Raw genomic sequence first — 18,426 nt, forward strand, 5'->3', positions numbered from 1 at the left:
ACATATGCCACATATTGAATGGAATGTTATGATATAATGAAGCGTTTCAGATATAAGGCACATTTAAGCTTTAGTGAAATGAATAAAATGGATGTTTTGATGCATCCAAAGCCTCTTTATAACCAAAAATATTCTATCAGATTGAACTCAGGTCATTGTTTCTCACTGTTTCAAGGCACAGGATATAAAAATAGTTTGCTAAATCTTAGCTCAGAACCTTATATTTCACAGTGATATATTTTGGTAGTATTTTCTCATCTTGGAATGAATCTAAAGAGTAGCAATCCAATCATGTTTCCCACTTCAACAACAAAGGAAGTACCTTTAAATTTTATCAAAGGCAGAAATAGCTCAGAGTTTAATAATCCTGTGATTTTAAACAAAGCTTCAATAGATAGACAATAGCTGAGGGAATGCAACTTCTAATAATGGTTTTCACCATGGCCAGACATTAGGATCATCTGGTTAATGTGAGAGAGAAAAAGCAGCTCAGGCCTTTCTCATGCTAATTGTATCTATACTTTTAAAATCACTGCAGGTGATTCTGATGGATATCCAGTGTTACAAACCCCTTCTATATTGGAATCAAAGGAGATCTCAGGAGTACATGTGTTGTAAAGACTTATTTGATCTTCAGGTTTAGACTCTGACGGGGTACTATTCCTAATGCTTAAAAAAACAATGAGATGATAAGCCAGACACACCTACTAATGTCAATAAAATAGCCAAAGGCATTAATGAGTGGGGTACTGGACACGAGCCAAATATCTAAATCAGAGTGTCTCGAATTTGTCACTACTGAACTTGAGGCCAGATCATTCTTTGTTAAGGGGACTGCCCTGTATAATATAGGACATTTAACAATATCCCTGGCCTCTAACCACTAGATGTCAGATGTCAGTTGTGCAATCAAAATGTCTCAATTTTCCTGAGGGGAAAATAGCTCCTGGCTATAAACCACAACACTAAGGCAGGAAAACACCAAGTCAAAGGGAAGAAAATGAATACCTGAACATACTATCACTGCAATTGCAGAGTGAAAAAGCATTACAACCAAATAGGCTCTGGAAATTACACAGTGTATAGCTTAATGCAGAGAAAATTATGAAATCATTATGTAAATTACTCAAAAATATGCAGTCATCATCATCATCATCGTTGTCAGCATTATAGGCCAAAACTACCTATGCTTAAGTTGTGATCAGAAAATTATTTTTAAGTGATTCATTATGCTTATAACAACTTTATTCAAAATTGCCCAAACTTGGAAGCAGCCAAAATGTCCTTCAGTAGATAAACAGACATATAAACTCCAGCACATCTAGATAAAGGATGGAATATTAATCAGCACTAAAAAGAAATGAGCTATCAAGCTATGAAAAGACATGGAGAAATTTTAAATGCATATGACTAAGTGAAAAAAAAAACAATCTGAAAAGGTCAGTCACTTGCTGTGTAGTTTCAGCTCTATGACATTCTGGAAAAAGAAAAAGTATGGAGACAGTAAAAACATCAGTGGTTGCCAAGTGTAGGAGGTGGTGAGAGGGCTGAATAGGTGGAGCACAGAGGATTTGTAGGACCGCGAAACTATTCTGTATGAAAGTATAATGGTGGATACGTGTCATTATACATTTGCCAAAACCCAAAGAATGTGCAACACCCAGAGAAAATCCTCATCTAAATTGTAGACTTCGGGCAATTGTGATGTGTCAATGTAGATACATCAATTGTAAATGTGCCATTCTGGTGGTGGTGGGGTGTTGATAATGGGGGTCTATCCACTTGTTGGGGAGGGGGCTATGTAAGAAATCCCTGTACTTTCTCCTCAATTTTGCTGTGAAACCTAAAACGGTTCTAAAAAATAAAATCTATTTATATAACAAAAAATGATTTGAGGAATTTATTCATGAGCATATGTGAAATGCTAATATTATGATCTAAGTGTTCACTGTGTGGTTTGGTTCATAAAAATCACCAGTGTCATTGTGAAATGATTAAATACTTCAATCTCAGTTGGCAAAGATGATTTCATCAGAATAAAATGATCTGTGAAACAGTCTGGTTTCCTACACTGAACTACAGGGATAAAGCTACAGAGAATTTTCAGACAGTGAGTGTAAGGGCTGAAATGTTACCTTAAATATAGAGGAAGAAAATCTTAAATCCTGTCATATGAGATAAATTGTTTTTGTTTTTGTTTTCTTTTTTTTTTTTTTTTTTGAGACAGAGTCTCACTCTGTGGCCCAGGCTGGAGTGCAGTTGGCATGATCTCGGCTCCCTGCAACCTCCTCCTCCTGGGTTCAAGCGATTCTCTTGCCTCGGCCTCTAGAGTAGCTGGGACTACAGGTGCACGCCACCGCACATGGCTAATTTTTTGTGTAGTAGAGACGGGGTTTCACCATGTTGCCCAGGCTCTTGGCAAACTCCTGAGCTCAGGCAATCCGCCCACCTCGGCCTCTGAAAGTGCCGGGATTACAGGAGTAAGCCACTGCGCTCGGCCTAGATACCTTTTTTTAAAGAGTAAAATAAAAATATCGGCCCACTGAAATAACAAATACAGTATTACTATGTATTGTTACTTTGCAGAAGGTAAAAGTATTGAAGTACTCAATGTCCTTTTTTAAAAATAGTTAAGAGAAAACGAACATAATCAAAACCAATTATTATGCTCCATAAATTTATTTTTTAAGTGGAGCAGGTTTACATAATGTCTAAAGCCACAAAATGATAGTCATGGAAATTGCACTAGAAAGGCAAGCACGCTCTTGATAAGTTTATCACGTCATATTGTCCAGAGTTATTTTATTCTCAGTTAAAATTAATAGAAATCAGAGCATGAGCTCTTGTGCTTAGATGGGGAAATACATTCAACTTTCTGTCTGTTTTACTTACTGCTTCTCTCTAATGCTCAAAATAGTGCCTGGGACACAGTAGACAACAAACATTTGTTGAATGAACAATGGTGTGAATGTAAGGTTTGTCTTGTGAGGAAACATATCTTACCATGTGTTTATCATTATGATTTATTGGGTTTTGATACATTAACCTGATAACTAAAAATAAAAATACGACAAATAAAAGGCAACTGTTCACAATAATACAGTATTGACAGTTAAATGTCATTTTTAAACTGACAAATCTCAAGATTTTACAAGACGATGATTCCTCATTTGTTGGAAAAAATGAGGACAAGTGAAAGATTTTGGGGGAGAGCAAAATTAAAAAGAAGTATATAGGCTGGGTGCGGTGGCTCATACCTGTAATCCCAGCAATTTGGGAGGCCGAGGCAGGTGGATCATGAGGTCAGGAGTTCAAGACCAGCCTGACCAACATGGTGAAAACCCATCTCTACTAAAAATACAAAAATTAGTCAGGCATGTAATCCCAGCTACTCAGGAGGCTGAGGCAGGAGAATCTCTTGAATCTGGGAGGCAGAGGTTTCAGTGAGCTGAGATCGTGCCATTGCACTCCAGCCTGGGTGACAGAGCAAGACTCCGTCTCAAAAAAAAAAAAAGAAGTATATGGACATAAAAGTTGTCTACAACCAAGTATGGCCCTAATGATAAATATATGAATTCAAGTGTTGAAAATTTTAATATATTAAAAAATAGAAACACTAGACATACTCTTGGCTTGTAAATATTTTCTTAGAAATATAATGCCGAAGAAAGGAAATATGTTGCTAAAAAAATTAACAAAAATATTGCTGGAAAAAACGTACACTAATATAGTCACAATTTTTAAAAAACACGAAAATAAAGGGTTGCTATTGCTTAATAAAACAGAGTAACCACGGGTGAGCTAAAACTACTCAAATTCCCGTTAACAAGGTTCTTGCTTCTTCTTCCTCAAATTAAAATTAACAAAAATTAGAATGAAGAAGCAAAACAAATCAAGTAAATGAAACTGTCATTGAATGCATATGCTGGTCTGATTTACGTGGAAGAAAAATTCTCTCTATGGCCGTATTTTCTCACTTAGGTTGACAGTGTGACACTTTTTACTACTACCCCTGCAAGTAAGGTAATTCTGCCACTGATGAACAATTATTATGGACTTTTCTACCTTGGTTATTCTAACTTTTATTTTTAAATATTTGGCTAAGTAACCAAAAAAATTAAGATATCAGATTTACAGGCAAACCCTGAATACATTTTATTGTGCAATTAGTATATACTTAGTATATACATAATAAATTTATATATAACTGATAAAAACACTAGAATGTTATCTTTCTAAGTCAGATGGAGAATTTAAACAATGTTGACACATTGAATATATCTCAATATCAAAGAAAAATATAATTTCATTAGAAGTGAGTGATAACCAGTATGCATTCCTTGATGGGTGTTTTAATTTCACATGAAATGGCAAAACCCCGTCTCTACTAAAAATACAAAAATTAGCCAGGTGTGGTGGCGGGGCTCCTGTAATTCCAGCTACTTGGGAGGCTGAGCCAGGAGAATCACTTGAACCCAGGAGGTGGAGGTTTCAGTGAGCTGAGATCACACCATTGCACTCCAGCCTGGATAACAGAGTGAGACTCTGTCTCAAAAAAAAAAAAAAAAAAAAAAAAAAGTCACTGAAAGTCACTGAGGATGTTAGTTTTCGTTTTTAAACTTGAAAAGGAGCAATGAAGAAGGCCATGCTAAAATGTAATTATTGTTTTAAAGGTGTTTCCATTGTTTGAAAGCATATGATCCCTAAACCAGCATGTGAGTTGTTGCTGTTTAAATCACCCCCTCCATTGGAACCTTCAGAAAGTTGTGCAAGACAAGAAAAAGTCTTGGAAATGAATATTGGTACATCTCTTCATATCACTGTCCTGGGATGAAGTGAGATATGTTTCAGACCATTGAGAATATGTCTGTTTTTCTACCAAATGGCAACATACAGGGTATAATTTATATGTGAAATTATAACACAAAAATAGCTCTTAAAATTGATCACGTAAAGGAAATTATAAGCTTTATCAAAATCCAGGAGAACACCACATATATCATATACATGTGTCAATCTGCTGAGAGATTATCATTGAGTCAGAACTTCAGATATTTAAAAATTGTTAAAAAAAGTGCTACTTGAATACTTATTGGCACATTCAATAGAAATAAAACAGAACTATATAGACTGAAATGATAATTTAAAAAAAAAATTACATCCAGATTTGTAATAGGAAAAATTTTAAAGAACCAGAGAAAGCAATTAAAACAATGACAGGTATATTTAATATTATTATGATTGTCAAAGGAATGAGACATACCAAAGAAAACATCTAAATATTTGCCACAGGGTGATTCTACCTCCCTGTAAAATACACTGGGGCTTTTGAGGGAAGGGAATGATTACAGGAGCACACACTCTTGCCTGCACACCAGCTCGCACACATTTTCAACTAGTGCTTTGCTTTCTTTCTCACTTAAAACCATATTTAGCTAAGCCAGGCTCGGTGGCTCATGCCTGTAATCTCAGCACTTTCAGAGGCTGAGGTGGGTGGATCACCTGAGGTCAGGAGTTCAAGACCAGCCTGGCCAACATGGTGAAACCCCATCTCTACTTAAAATACAAAAATCAGCCAGGCATGGTGGTGTGTGTCTGTAATCCCAGCTACTAGGGAAGCTGAGGCAGGAGAATCACTTGAACCTGGGAGGTGGGGATTGCAGTGAGCCGAGATTGCACCACTGCACTCCAGCCTGGGCAGCAGAAGGAGACTGTCTCAAACCAAAAAACAAAACAAAACAAAACAAAACAAAACATATTTAGCTAACAGGTAGGAAGAGCAAGATAGATAGACAGATAGGTAGACAGATAGATAGATATAGATGTATGGATGGATAGATAGATAGATAGATAGATAGATAGATAGATAGATAGATAGATAGATAGATATAGATGTATGGATAGATAGATATGAAAAACCCAAGAAGATTCTATCAGGATGATTTATAAATAGGGCACCCAAAATGGCAGCTAGAAAAAAAATCGTATTAATTTAGAAATGACATGGCCAAATTAAAATATAGAAAGTTTAAAAAAAATCACTGCTCATACAATTGGAAGCAAACATGGTAGTGAAATAATTATACATAAAATCATTAAGTAATGAGAACATAAGTGACAGAGTAAAAAATATAAATTTTCCCTACCTCAAACATTTTTCCTCTTCAATCCAGCCTTTACTTTTAGTCAGAAGAATTTTCCTAAAGTACAAAACTAATTGCAATGTAGGATCTCACGTATATTTTTGATGGGAATGCAAAATGGTACAGCAGCTTTGGAAAGGTATTACAAAACTAACCATACTGTTAGTTTTGGCAATGTATTACAAAACTAACCATACTGTTGCCATATAATCCTGCCATCAACTCTCTGATATTTACTAGAATGAGTTGAAAACTGATGTCCACAGAAAAACCTGCACACAGGCGTTTAAAACATTTTGCTAATTGCCAAAACTTGGAAGTAACCAAGATGTTTCTCAGTAGGTGAATGGATAAATAAACCTTGGTACATCTAGACAATGGAATATTAGTCTGTGCTTAAAAAGAAATGAGCTAGAGGTGATGGGGTTTGGGGAGAGATACTGGTCAAAGCACACAAGGTTTCAGTTGGACAGAAGGAGTAAGTTAAGAGGTCTATTGTACAACATGGTCGCTATAGTTAATAACAGTGTGTTGTATTCTTGAAAATGATTAAGAGAGTAGGTTTTAAGTATTCTCAATACAAAAAACCATGTGAAGTAATGTGTTTATCAATTAGCTTGATTTAGCCTTTCCATAATGGATACACATTTCAAACCAATATGTGGTACAAAATAAATATATACAACTTTTATTTGTCAATTTAAATCAATCAATCAATAGGTAAAATATACATTTTTTTTTTTTTTTTGAGATGGAGTCTCGCTTTGTCACCCAGGCTGGAGTGCAGTGGCACAATCTCGGCTCACTGCAAGCCCCGTGTCCTGGGTTCACGCCATTCTCCTGCCTCAGCCTCCCAAGTAGCTGGGACTACAGGCGCCTGCCACCACGCCCAGCTAATTTTTGTATTCTTAGTAGAGATGGGGTTTCACTGTGTTAGCCAGGATGGTCTTGATCTCCTGACCTTGTGATCCACCCATCTCAGCCTCCCAAAGTGCTGGGAGTACAGGCGTGAGCCACTGCGCCCAGCCAAAATATAAATATTTTTAAAAAGAACAAATTGTGCTATAAAGCCATGAAATGATGTGGAGGAACCTTAAATGCATATTGCTAAGTGAAAGAAGCCAATCTGAAAAAGCTGTATGCTGCATGATTCCAACTATGACTTTCTGGGAAAGACAAAACTGTGGAGACAGTAAAAGAATCAGTGGTCTATAGGGGTTGGGGGTGAGGGAGGGATGAATGGGTGGAGCACAGAGGATTTTTAGGGCAGTGAAACACTCTGTGTGATACTATAATGGTTGATACACGACATTATACATTTGTCCAAACCCATAAAATGTACAATAGCAAGAATAAACCCTGATTTAAACTGTGGGCTTTGGGTGATGATGTGTCAATGTAGGTTTGTTGATTGAAACAAATGTACCACTCTGGTGAGGGATTTTAATAGGAGGGGAGGCTGCACATACATAAGAAAAAGGAGTATATGTGAGTCTATGTACCTTCTGTTCAATATTGCTGCCAATTTAAAATTGCTCTAAAAAACAAACAACTTTTGAAAACTAACTGCAATATTTTCTTATTATCTTGCATTGGTCTCATCCACTCAACAAATCATGTTCATATACTTCAAGACTGACATGACGCATCAGAGTCTTGCATCTACTTAACCTCTCCATCCTGATCTAGCACACGGATGACTGCAGTCCTCTATGTATTTCATTCTAATTCACACCTTCTGGGTTACTTGTAGAAGTTCTTTCTATCCTCCCAACCCAAGATCAAGAGCCCCTTTTACTCTCTAATTTGTTAATACAGTTATACATCCTTTAAAGAAAGGAATACATTTTGAGAAATCCATCATTAGGCAATTTAGTCCTTGTACAAACGTCCTAATACATACTTACACAAACCTAGATGTGTAGCCTACTACAAATCTATGCTACATGGTATAGCCTATTGTTCTCAGGCCATAAATCTGCACAGCATGTTACTATACCAAATACTGGAGGCAACTGCAACATGATGGTAAGTACTTGTGTCTCTAAACATATCTAACCATAGAAAAGGTTAAATATGTTTAGCAGTAAAAATATGGTATTGTAAGCCTACAGGACCACCCTCCGACACGTGGTTCAGCACTGATGAACACATTAGGGAGTGCATCACTGTAATTAAAATGTCCTGTGTGCCCACAACATGTACTGTACTAGGCCTTAGGTCTCTACTAGTTAACACTTGTTTATCACAGACTTTAATCCCCTCTTCTCTGTGCAAACACAGTAAGCTATTCACATGTTCATCAATCTGTTTAGCATGCATGCCTTCATGTACAAGTCTCCCATGTATTCTGACTATATTAGGGACTCCCCAGGGACAGGGATTCTGTTTTGTTTCTTGATGAATCCTCACAACTCAGAATGACACATCAGTCCTTGTAACAGATCCTTAAAAAAATAAAATTGAGCCAGAGATTTTTTCAATTGAAAACCAAATTCAAATAAAGTCAAATTATATAAAAATAAAAGCATTGGATGGGCTTGGCGGTGGCTTACGCCTGTAATCCCAGCACTTTGGGAGACTGAGGTGGGTGGATCACCTGAGGGCAGGAGGTGTTTGAGACCAACCTGACCAACATGGTGAAACCCTATCTCTACCAACAATACAAAGATTAGCCTGGCATGGTGGTGCACCTGTGATCCCAGCTACTCAGGAGGCTGAGGCAGGAGAATCGTTTGAACCTAGGAGGTGGAGGTGACAGCGAGCGGAGATCATGCCACTGCACTCTAGCCTGGGCAACAAGAGCAAAACTCCATTTAAAAAAAAAAAAAGCCATTGTCTTAGTAGAATATACATTTTTTCAGCAAATATTACTGCAAAGGAAATTTCCATTTGGTGAGTACTAACAATATAATATAATTTTAATATCCGTGATACTGTGAATGTCTGAGAAATGTCTTTTTTTTTTTTTTTTTTTTGAGACGGAGTCTCGCTCAGTCACCCAGGCTGGAGTGCAATGGCATGATCTTGGCTCACTGCAAACTCCACCTCCCGGATTCAAGCAATTCTCCTGCCTTAGCTTCCCAAGTAGCTGAGGTTAGAGGTGCCTGCCACCATGCCCAGCTAATTTTCGTATTTTTTAGTAGAGACAGGGTTTCACCATGTTGGCCAGGCTGGTCATGAACTCCAGCCCTTAGGTGATCTGCCTACCTCGGCCTCCCAAAACGCTGGGATTACATGCCTCAGACACTGTGCCCGGACTGAGAAGTGTACTTTTGACCAGTGTTTCCAATATAATAATGCTAGTCTTACTAATTCTTCAGGGAACATTTAACTTTAATACCATCAAAATACTTAGTTTCCCCATAAAGCAACCTTAAAATATAAACTATAGTAGTGGTTAATCTCAAACTGAGGAATAGAGATAAAGAAATGAAGTCTCAATATGTTGTGAAGCAATATCTTTTGTAAAATGTTATTGATTGAAAGGCAGAGTCCAAAAAAAAATAGCTCTTGAGTTTTTTTCTGAAAATAATTTTTAAATATCTTTGCATAAAGATTTTTCCCAGTACAGTAGGCATACAATTTCTAGTTGAAAAATAAAGGCACTCATCAACCTATCAATACTTTAAAAGACCATTAATAGTCTGTGGTTATTATTTCATCCTTACTCTAGTGGTCTATTTAAATAATAACTATTACATGTTTGAAAGTATCTGACATACTAAAAGGGTATTTGAGCTTGAATTAGACAATTTTACAAACCATATTTTCCTTTGTCAAGTGTCACCTGAATGTGTAATATTGAGGCTAATCACATTGACAACAGTTAACGTGAATGAATGTATCCAGATTGTTGCCTTGGGAGCCATCAAGTCTAAAAAGTTGAGGACGAGTATTTGCTATCCTTGAGATTAATTCCTGGCTTTATTGCAAAATTTGATTGAAAAACCTAAACCTGCAGATGCCTTCATTTAAACTATAGTATATTTGTAAGTAGAAATTAGAAATTCATATGTTATGGAGCTATTTCTAAACTTTTTAGAGGGCATCACACTCTACAATTTAATTTTATATTAACAAAGTTAGAAACTTCAAGGTTTTAAGTATTCTGTAAAAAGAAAATAGAGATCCATAGAGTATTAACCTTCTATATACAGGATGTTTATCATAAAATCGATTCTTTATGTAATTATTTTTAATAGAACTACTTTGTTTAGGAAAGCATGGGTCAGATAATGTGCCATTTCATGTGTTTAGTTTTTCATTTGCAGTAAAAGTACTTTAGACACCCTTGATAGGATGTGACAAGAAAGATACTTTATCTCTGTAACCTTCCTCCTCAAAACTCAAAACCCCAATCTAATCATGAGAAAAACATCAGACAAATTGCAACCGAAGTGCATTTACAGAACGTATTACTCAGCTAATACTCCTTGAAACTGTCAAGGCCTTTGAAAACAAGGAAAGTCTTAGAAAATGCTGTAGTTCTTAGTAGTCTAAGGAGAGACAATTAAATGTAATATGGTATCCTGAATGGGATACTGAAACAGGAAAAGAACATTTTGCAAAAACTAAGGAAATCAGAAAGAAGCATGGGCTTTTAGTTAACAATAGTGTATCACTATTGGTTCATTAATTGTAGCAAATATACCATATTAAAGTAGAGTGTCAGTCACAGGGTAGACTAGGTTTGGTATATATGGAAACTATACCATCTGTACCTTTCTGTAAATCTAAAATTATTCCAAAATAAAATGTTTATTTAAAAATTACTTCAGGATGATAAAAATTAGGCAGTCACAAATTATATAAAATTGTATCCTAGGACAATCTGATAGGAGAATACACAATTTTTTTTTAAGTTTTGGCCAAAGAGTATATATCATGACTTGAATAATCTAAAAAATCAAAAACAAACAGATATAAACAAAATAAAATGTTGAACATTTTGAGAAGTTATTTTTCTTTTACTTGAATTTCAGTCACAACTTATGGTGATCTGAGAAGCATCCACATGATGCAAACTTTTTATCAATTTTCCATTTCTGGCTGTTGTAAGTCTCTTGTGTTTTAAAATCTAAACTAGATGCTTTACACAGAGTTTTCCATTTTATCAATGCCATCTTATGAGACTAGCAGAAAATTTCTTTCAACTTTTACATTAGATGTCAGAAAAAATAAGAACTTTATTTTTTCTTATTCATTTCTTCCTACAATTTATGTACTAGCATAGTTAATATCTCAACAGTTACACTGAGATTGGTCCACTGTCCTAGCATTTAGAGTTCAGTTCTGAAGCAATATATGAGATCTACTTCAGATACTTGCAGCAAATAAAATCCTGGCCCTTCTTCCTCAATGCAATGGTTTTCCAAACATTAGTTTAAAATATCACCCCTATGTTTGAAGGAGTCTACACCTCCTACACCCCACCCCCCAAATCTTCCTTGCTGAGAAACCAGGTAAAATCTGGAAAAAAAACATGATGTTGTCTTAAGTTTCTAGAAAGAGGCAAGGCTTTGTTCTAGCAATTCTGTTTCCGCAGTTTAGGATTCAAACGTGTGTGTGTGTGTGTGTGTGTGTGTGTGTTTTATTTTAAAAGGCACTAAATTTTAGAGACAGTCTAGAATGCAGAGTTTCTTTACAATACTTAGAAATTCATCTTAGGCCTCCTTATATCTAGTCATCAAAAAGTCTGTTAGTCACAGAAAAGCATCTTAGACTACCAAGTTCTTTCACATCCTGCAGAGCATTCTTGTATTTGTGAAAAGAGACAATTCGTGATTGTTGATAAAAGCAAAGATTAAAATGAGGACATCTCTGTAATGAAGGAGCTTTCCAATGACCAATGAATGATCTTACTAAGATGCAAAACAGAAAATGACTGCCAAGTTACAAAAGACCCTCATAAACAGATAACCATCCTATTAAATTAACTCAAATAAACCATAAAATGGTAGGGAAGCCCTAATCATGAGGTTAGCGGCATGGACTCTGTGCCAGATGCTTGAATTCAAATCTGGCTTCATCGCCCACCATGTACCCCAGGCAGGTCAGTCATCCTCTCCAGGAGGCAGCTTCTTCATCTCTGAAATGAGGATACTTCTAGTATCTACGTGACATAGTTTATCAGAGGATTCAGTGTCCTACAATTCAGTATAGTAGGTATAGTATGGGCATATATAAGTGCCTAACAAGTATTTCCCATTATTATTACTAAACTTATTATTAGTACTAAAATTTGATTTTAAGCTATGAAACAGAGCTGTGAGTTATACAGAATAGATTTTGAGATAATTATACAGAGTATGTCTTAAAAATACTAATCTAATATGCTGTGGTCAAATCTACAAACACTGGAGGCTAATAAGATAGATGTTTTAAACTAAACAAATAGAATAAGGTTTGAAATGCTTTGTCTGAAATGCTTAGGGCCAGAAGGGTTTTGAATTTCAAATTTTTTTAGGTTTTGTAATGTTTGCATTAGACTTACTGGTTGAACATCCCAAATCCAAATACCCCAAATCTGCAATGTTCCAGTCAACATTTCCTTTGAGCATCACGTTGACGCTCAAAAAGTTTCACATTTTGGAGCATTTCAGATTTGGGATTTTCATAGGATATTCAACCTTTTATGTTTCTTTATCTCTGAAACAGGGTAACAATAGCAATTAATTTTGTTGCTTTAAAACTTATATATGGAAGAACGTTGCTGTTACAATAAGACTGTTATGAGTTGAATCGTGTCCTCACAAAATTCATATGATGAAATTCTACCACCAGTATCTCAGAGATTGACCTTATTGCTCTTTACTGAGTTGAAAAAGTAAAAAATTAGGTCACTAGGGTGGGCTCTATTCCAATATGACTGCTGTCCTTATAAAAAAAAGGGGAAATTTGGACATAGCCTTTCAGGCGGGAAGAACATCATATGAATGTGAAGGCAGTGATGGGTGAGACTTCTATAAACCACTGGATGTCAAAAATTACCAGCAGCCAACCAGGAGGTAGGGGAGAAACATGGAACCGGGTGTTCTTTACAGCCCTCAGGAAAAAAAAATTCTACCCTGGTGACACTTTGGTCTCAAACTTCTAGCTTCCTGAACTGTGAGACAATGAATTTCTGTTGTTTAAGCCATCCACTTTATAGTACTTTGTTGTGGTGACCCTAGCAAACTAGTAAACACACTTCCAAAAGTTATTACTGTTTTAACTCTTAGAGCAGGTAGATTTGTGGAAAATACATTTATTGAAAATTCCACAGAGTTTAGTACATTTGAGAAATCTATTACTTTGAAAGTGTTGCATTTAAAAATCTAAATGTCAGAAGAAGTATAGATAAATTCTGAGATCCATAATGATGTCACAGTAGCAATCGGAAATTTGTAGAAAAAAGAAAATTGGGGATGGGTGCAAAAAATATCTCAAGATTTGCAAATGTGACACACTGAAGGTCTCCTAATTTGCAGTGGAATAAATATGTTTTGGCTTAAACTTTAATAAGAAAATATGGTTAAAGAAAATAAATACTTCTACATTAAACTTAATAAGGTCATGTTTAATGTAGTCAATAACATGTATTTGACTGTACTCAATTTGGTGCCATTTAATATTTAAGGTAAATAAATTTTGTTACTTAAAATACTTTAATAACTTTTTGTATAATGTTTTAATAAAGTCGTTAATAATGATTTTTCACCCCCAAAATTTAATATTGTGGTTTTACGTGCCTCAAATTCTGGATTTTGAATGATAGATAGCATTAAAATGTTGTAATGAACTTGAGTTGGCCCTGATACTGCATGAGAGGAAATACAGAATGCAGATCAAGTTATGCTTTCAAAGGCACTCATTAACTAAAGGGAATATTGATTATCACTCTCCATTCAGTGATACAATCCTGCTTCAATTATTATTATTATTATTTTTTGAGACGAAGTCTTGCCCTGTCGCCCAGGCTGGAGTGCAATGGCGCAATCTGGGCTCACTGCAACCTCTGCCTCCTGGGTTCAAGCTATTCTCCTGCCTCAGCCTCCCAAGTAGCTGGGATTACAGGCGCCCGCCACCATGCCCGGCTAATTTTTGTATTTTTAGTAGAGACGGGGTTTCACTATGTTGACCAGGCTGGTTTACGAACTCCTGACCTCGTGATCCGCCCGCCTCGGCCTCCCAAATTGCTAAGATTACAGGCGTGAGCCACTGCGCCCGGTCTGCTGCTTCAAAATTAATTGCATTTGTGCTGATGTAATTTCAGTTAGTCACCATTTACTCTTTATGCAGCAGAGAGAAACAAGGATAGAATAATAAGTTTCTGTTAGTATTAACTAAGGAAGATTTTTATATACTTGTTGCAAAAAAAAAAAAAAAAAATTCCACCCTTTAGTATTATTCAGTATTACAAGTAGAGCTGCACTGATATAATACCTTCAAAAGCACAGACTCATTCACAGCTACAGAACACAGGCAAAACAGGTTAACAGGTTCACTTTGAACATAATAAGGTAGACCGTAAGATACAATCTGCCTACAAATGAAAAAAAAAAAAAAAAAAAAGTAGCATCAGTACAGTGGAAATAAGTAGCAGGAGAGGGTGGACGATAAATCTTTCTTTTCCCCTCGATTTCATGGAGCTACAAGTCCTGCGTGATATGCAAGCTGAGGTGGGGGTGTGGAAGAATGGTTGGCAGAGAGGAAGGGAGGCAGGGTTCTGCAGTGCTGGCTGCAGCCGCCACTGTTTACTTCCCATTCATGGAGCTAGCCCCCTTCGTGAAGGCAGTGTTGGGACAGCCAGGGTATGGCTCAGAGCCTCACCCGCTGCTCTGCTGTCTCTGCAGAACGCAGGAGAATGAAGCTCCTACTCCTGTCTCTGCTCTGCTCATTCCGGGGTGGCAGGGAGGTGTTACAGGAGTGGGCGGGGCATCTTGCTGGGCTGACACCCTGCTGCATTGCCTCTGGAGGAGCCCACGCAGCTGCTGCCACCCTTCTGGTCTGTTGGGTGGGACTGGTGACACAATTGTTATCATTATAGAAGAAAAAAAAAAGAAAGAAAAGAAAACGTGGCTCACGTTTTGCTTCGAAAATTCCTATTTGAAATACCTTTAAGATGCTTGAATGGCAGGCAGATAACCAAGTGCATCTCTCTCTATATATAGATATGCAATTCTTCTTTGACTGCTTTTTCTTTTTATTATGAAGTTATTTTCAAATTCTGAATGAAATAACACAATCGACTGCACTCTTTCTGGCAGAAGGTTATTACCTTATGGTAAAGACATGCTTTCAGACCCCCTTATCTGTTTATTTTTTCGCTAGGGTTTTAGATCACAGACTCGTTGAGCTGGAATAAGCTTTAGAAATGATCCTCATTTTGTCAATGAAGAAATTGTGACCCATAAAAGGTAAGTAACTTGCCAAGGCACACCAGTGGCATTACAATGTTACTGTTCCAATTGTAATAAAAAGCCAATTACTATATAACTCAATTCACTAGACTCTATTGGCAGAAAGGAAATGAATCTTAAAATTGGAAGTTGCCTTTTTACTAGAGAAATTGCTTCGGCATCACTGAAAATTGGACCATGAATTATTCATATTTTATTTTTTCGTCAATCCAATATCTCTGTAACTAAGTTTCTCTGGATCTATAATTTGATATTACTGATTTAAATAATTTCAATAATAAGGCACAGTTTAAAGCCCCTTAGTCACATTACTGGGATTCCAGTTTTACTCCTATTCATATATTTTACCTCTTCGGGTGTTACAATAAGTTTTGTCCCAAACTAAAAATAGGTGATTCTTATAAGAAATAATTCCAGAGAACACTACAAATACCCACAACTCAGGCAAACTATCTTATCAGATTATTGTTGCTGTTGACACCGAGAAGCATAATGAAATGTGTTAGAAACAGGTTCAAATAAAAAAGATTTGCTGGTAAACAGGTGTTTTTGAACATTTCTGTGAGATTGAAGTAATTTACATCAGTCCTCATTAGAGACAGCTTACTTAACATGAATTACATGCTATAATTAGACACATGTTGTTACATAACATTAGAAAAAAGGAAAATATGTCTGTCAAGAATGGAAGCTTCAACATTTCATTCTAGAAAAATTATTCTGCATAAAAGTGCAAAAGTACTTTCAACATTATTTTTCATTTTCACCACTCTTATGCATTAATAGATAGATACGCATTGTCTGTATTATGAAACTCTAGAGTAAGACTGTAAGTTTGATTTGCCATTAAATATTATAAAAATTAAAATTTAAGGCTGAAATTAATAGAATTCTTAAGTTAATAGAAAACAGAAATCACATGATATAGCTGTCCTCAAATTTACAGTAAAATACAGAGACATATGTTTAACAGGAGACAGGCACATGTATTGCTTATAAATTGGAGATGAATTTCTCTGTGATTCTCATGAGAACCACAAAGCCCTTTGGAAAAAAAAATCGTACATCAATCAGCAGTGTTGCTACCTCTAGAAACAAAACTAGTTGTGCTACACAGAATCTGAGGATTTGAAACTGAATTTTCACAAGGAATAATCTTAATTTCAAAAATAATGTTATCAGGATTTAAGATAGCATCACAGAAGGAAATGTTACTGTGTTAAAAAAATAATTCTTGGGAGATGAATGCAAACACCTGTGTGCTATTGAAATAAATCCACATTAAATACTGAATGTAGAGAACTAACATACCCAAGCGCTCACACATCTGCCACAAGTGGTGATTTTGAAATCCCCATAGAGATCTTTGATGGCCCCAGTTGTGAAGAAACCTTCCACCATCAGCAAAATGCCATACACAAAGAACGCAGCTGCGATGCCGTAGATCACATACTTAAAGATGTCAATCCTGAGAGAAAAGACAAAGCGATTTATTTCAATAACTTTTCATTGCCGCTGTGCAGAAATTGACTCTCACATGCTCATGATTCTTTTGGAATAAAAGTTATAGAATATTTATATTCATAATGAAGGTTGGATTTAAGAACATGTTTGCTTCATATATCTAATGTTTCTATATAAATTTTGTGCTGCCACTTCCAGTATTTGTTGACAAGAGATTTAGGGTTTTCATGTTTGTCAGTTTCTTCTTCTTTTCTAGCCTCTCCTCTTACCTGGTTCACACCAAAGTAAGCTGGAATAAGCAATAAATTATACTTCTAAAGGAATTTGCTCCTTATTTTTATTTATTTATTTATTTTTGGAGACAGAGCCTGCTCTGCTGCCCAGTCTGGAGTACAGTGGTGCAATCTCGGCTCACTGCAACCTCTGCCTCCCGGGTTCAAGTGATTCTCCTGCCTCAGCCTCCCGAGTAGCTGGGATTACAGGCATGTGCCACCATGCCCAGATAATTTTGTCTTTTTAGAAGAGACAGGGTTTCACCAAGTTGGCCAGGCTGGTTCAAACTCCTGAGCTCAGGCAATCTACCACCTTGGCTTCCCAAAGTGCTAGGATTTCAGGCTGAGCCACTGCTCCTGGCCTATTCATTTGTTAAGTAGGGTAATCATCATATGATTTCTCTAATTAGGACAAACTACCAAATGTAAAGATTTGTGTATGTAACACTGGTTTTCAAAACTTACATTAAAAGGGAAGGAAGCTTTATACTTAATGATGCAGTAGTTTTACATAAAATGATACAAATTCCATATTTTTGCATTACAGATAGTTATAGTTGTATTCCATTTTGTACTCATCATAAACATCATGTGTATTTGTTAATGATAATGCGAGTAATGAAAAGATATGGTTTTCCAGATGAATATTGACAATGAAGCCTTTTAGGTATAATCACTAATGAATATTCTGCAGAATTGGATCTGAGCCAAGATGTGGCATACTTTTATAGTGGCATGGGAAGGTCCTTTGCATTTTCTCACAATTGATTACCCAGTTTTTTTTTGTTTTTTTAAAAAAAAACACCATGTGGCTAAAATAAAACATTTATCTAGAAAATGTAAAAATGTGCACAGCCAGAACTGATACATAATAACAGATGGATATATGGATAGATAGATTTAATTTTTTCCCCTAGCTCTGTAACTAGGAAATGATATTCAGTAACATTAAGAAGAATAATTAGTTCATTTATAAATTAAGATCATTTGCATTTCCATGTTTTGAAAACATTCATTCCATACATATGCTCCAAATAATATCTTTTAAATCTGTAGGAATATTCATAGTCCCAGGTGTAGCTAGAGTTAAATACTCCATTAGGATTTATTTATTTTATATATATATATATCTGCATGATCAGT

General features: G+C 36.0%; 1 protein-coding gene across 4 annotated transcripts in view; it reads right to left on the minus strand.

The window, feature by feature from the left end:
• GPM6A (glycoprotein M6A) overlaps positions 1–18,426 on the minus strand; it is a 371,158-nt gene that overhangs the window by 27,589 nt on the left and 325,143 nt on the right. For all 4 annotated transcript variants that reach the window (XM_032148943.2, XM_032148945.2, XM_058436901.1 and 1 more), the window contains exon 3: positions 16,859–17,015. In XM_032148943.2, the coding sequence (XP_032004834.1) occupies positions 16,859–17,015 (157 nt within the window). The remainder of the gene's footprint in view (positions 1–16,858; positions 17,016–18,426) is intronic.

The sequence above is a fragment of the Hylobates moloch genome, unplaced genomic scaffold (assembly GCF_009828535.3).
Source record: "Hylobates moloch isolate HMO894 unplaced genomic scaffold, HMol_V3 SCAFFOLD_3, whole genome shotgun sequence".
Taxonomy (NCBI): domain Eukaryota; kingdom Metazoa; phylum Chordata; class Mammalia; order Primates; family Hylobatidae; genus Hylobates; species Hylobates moloch.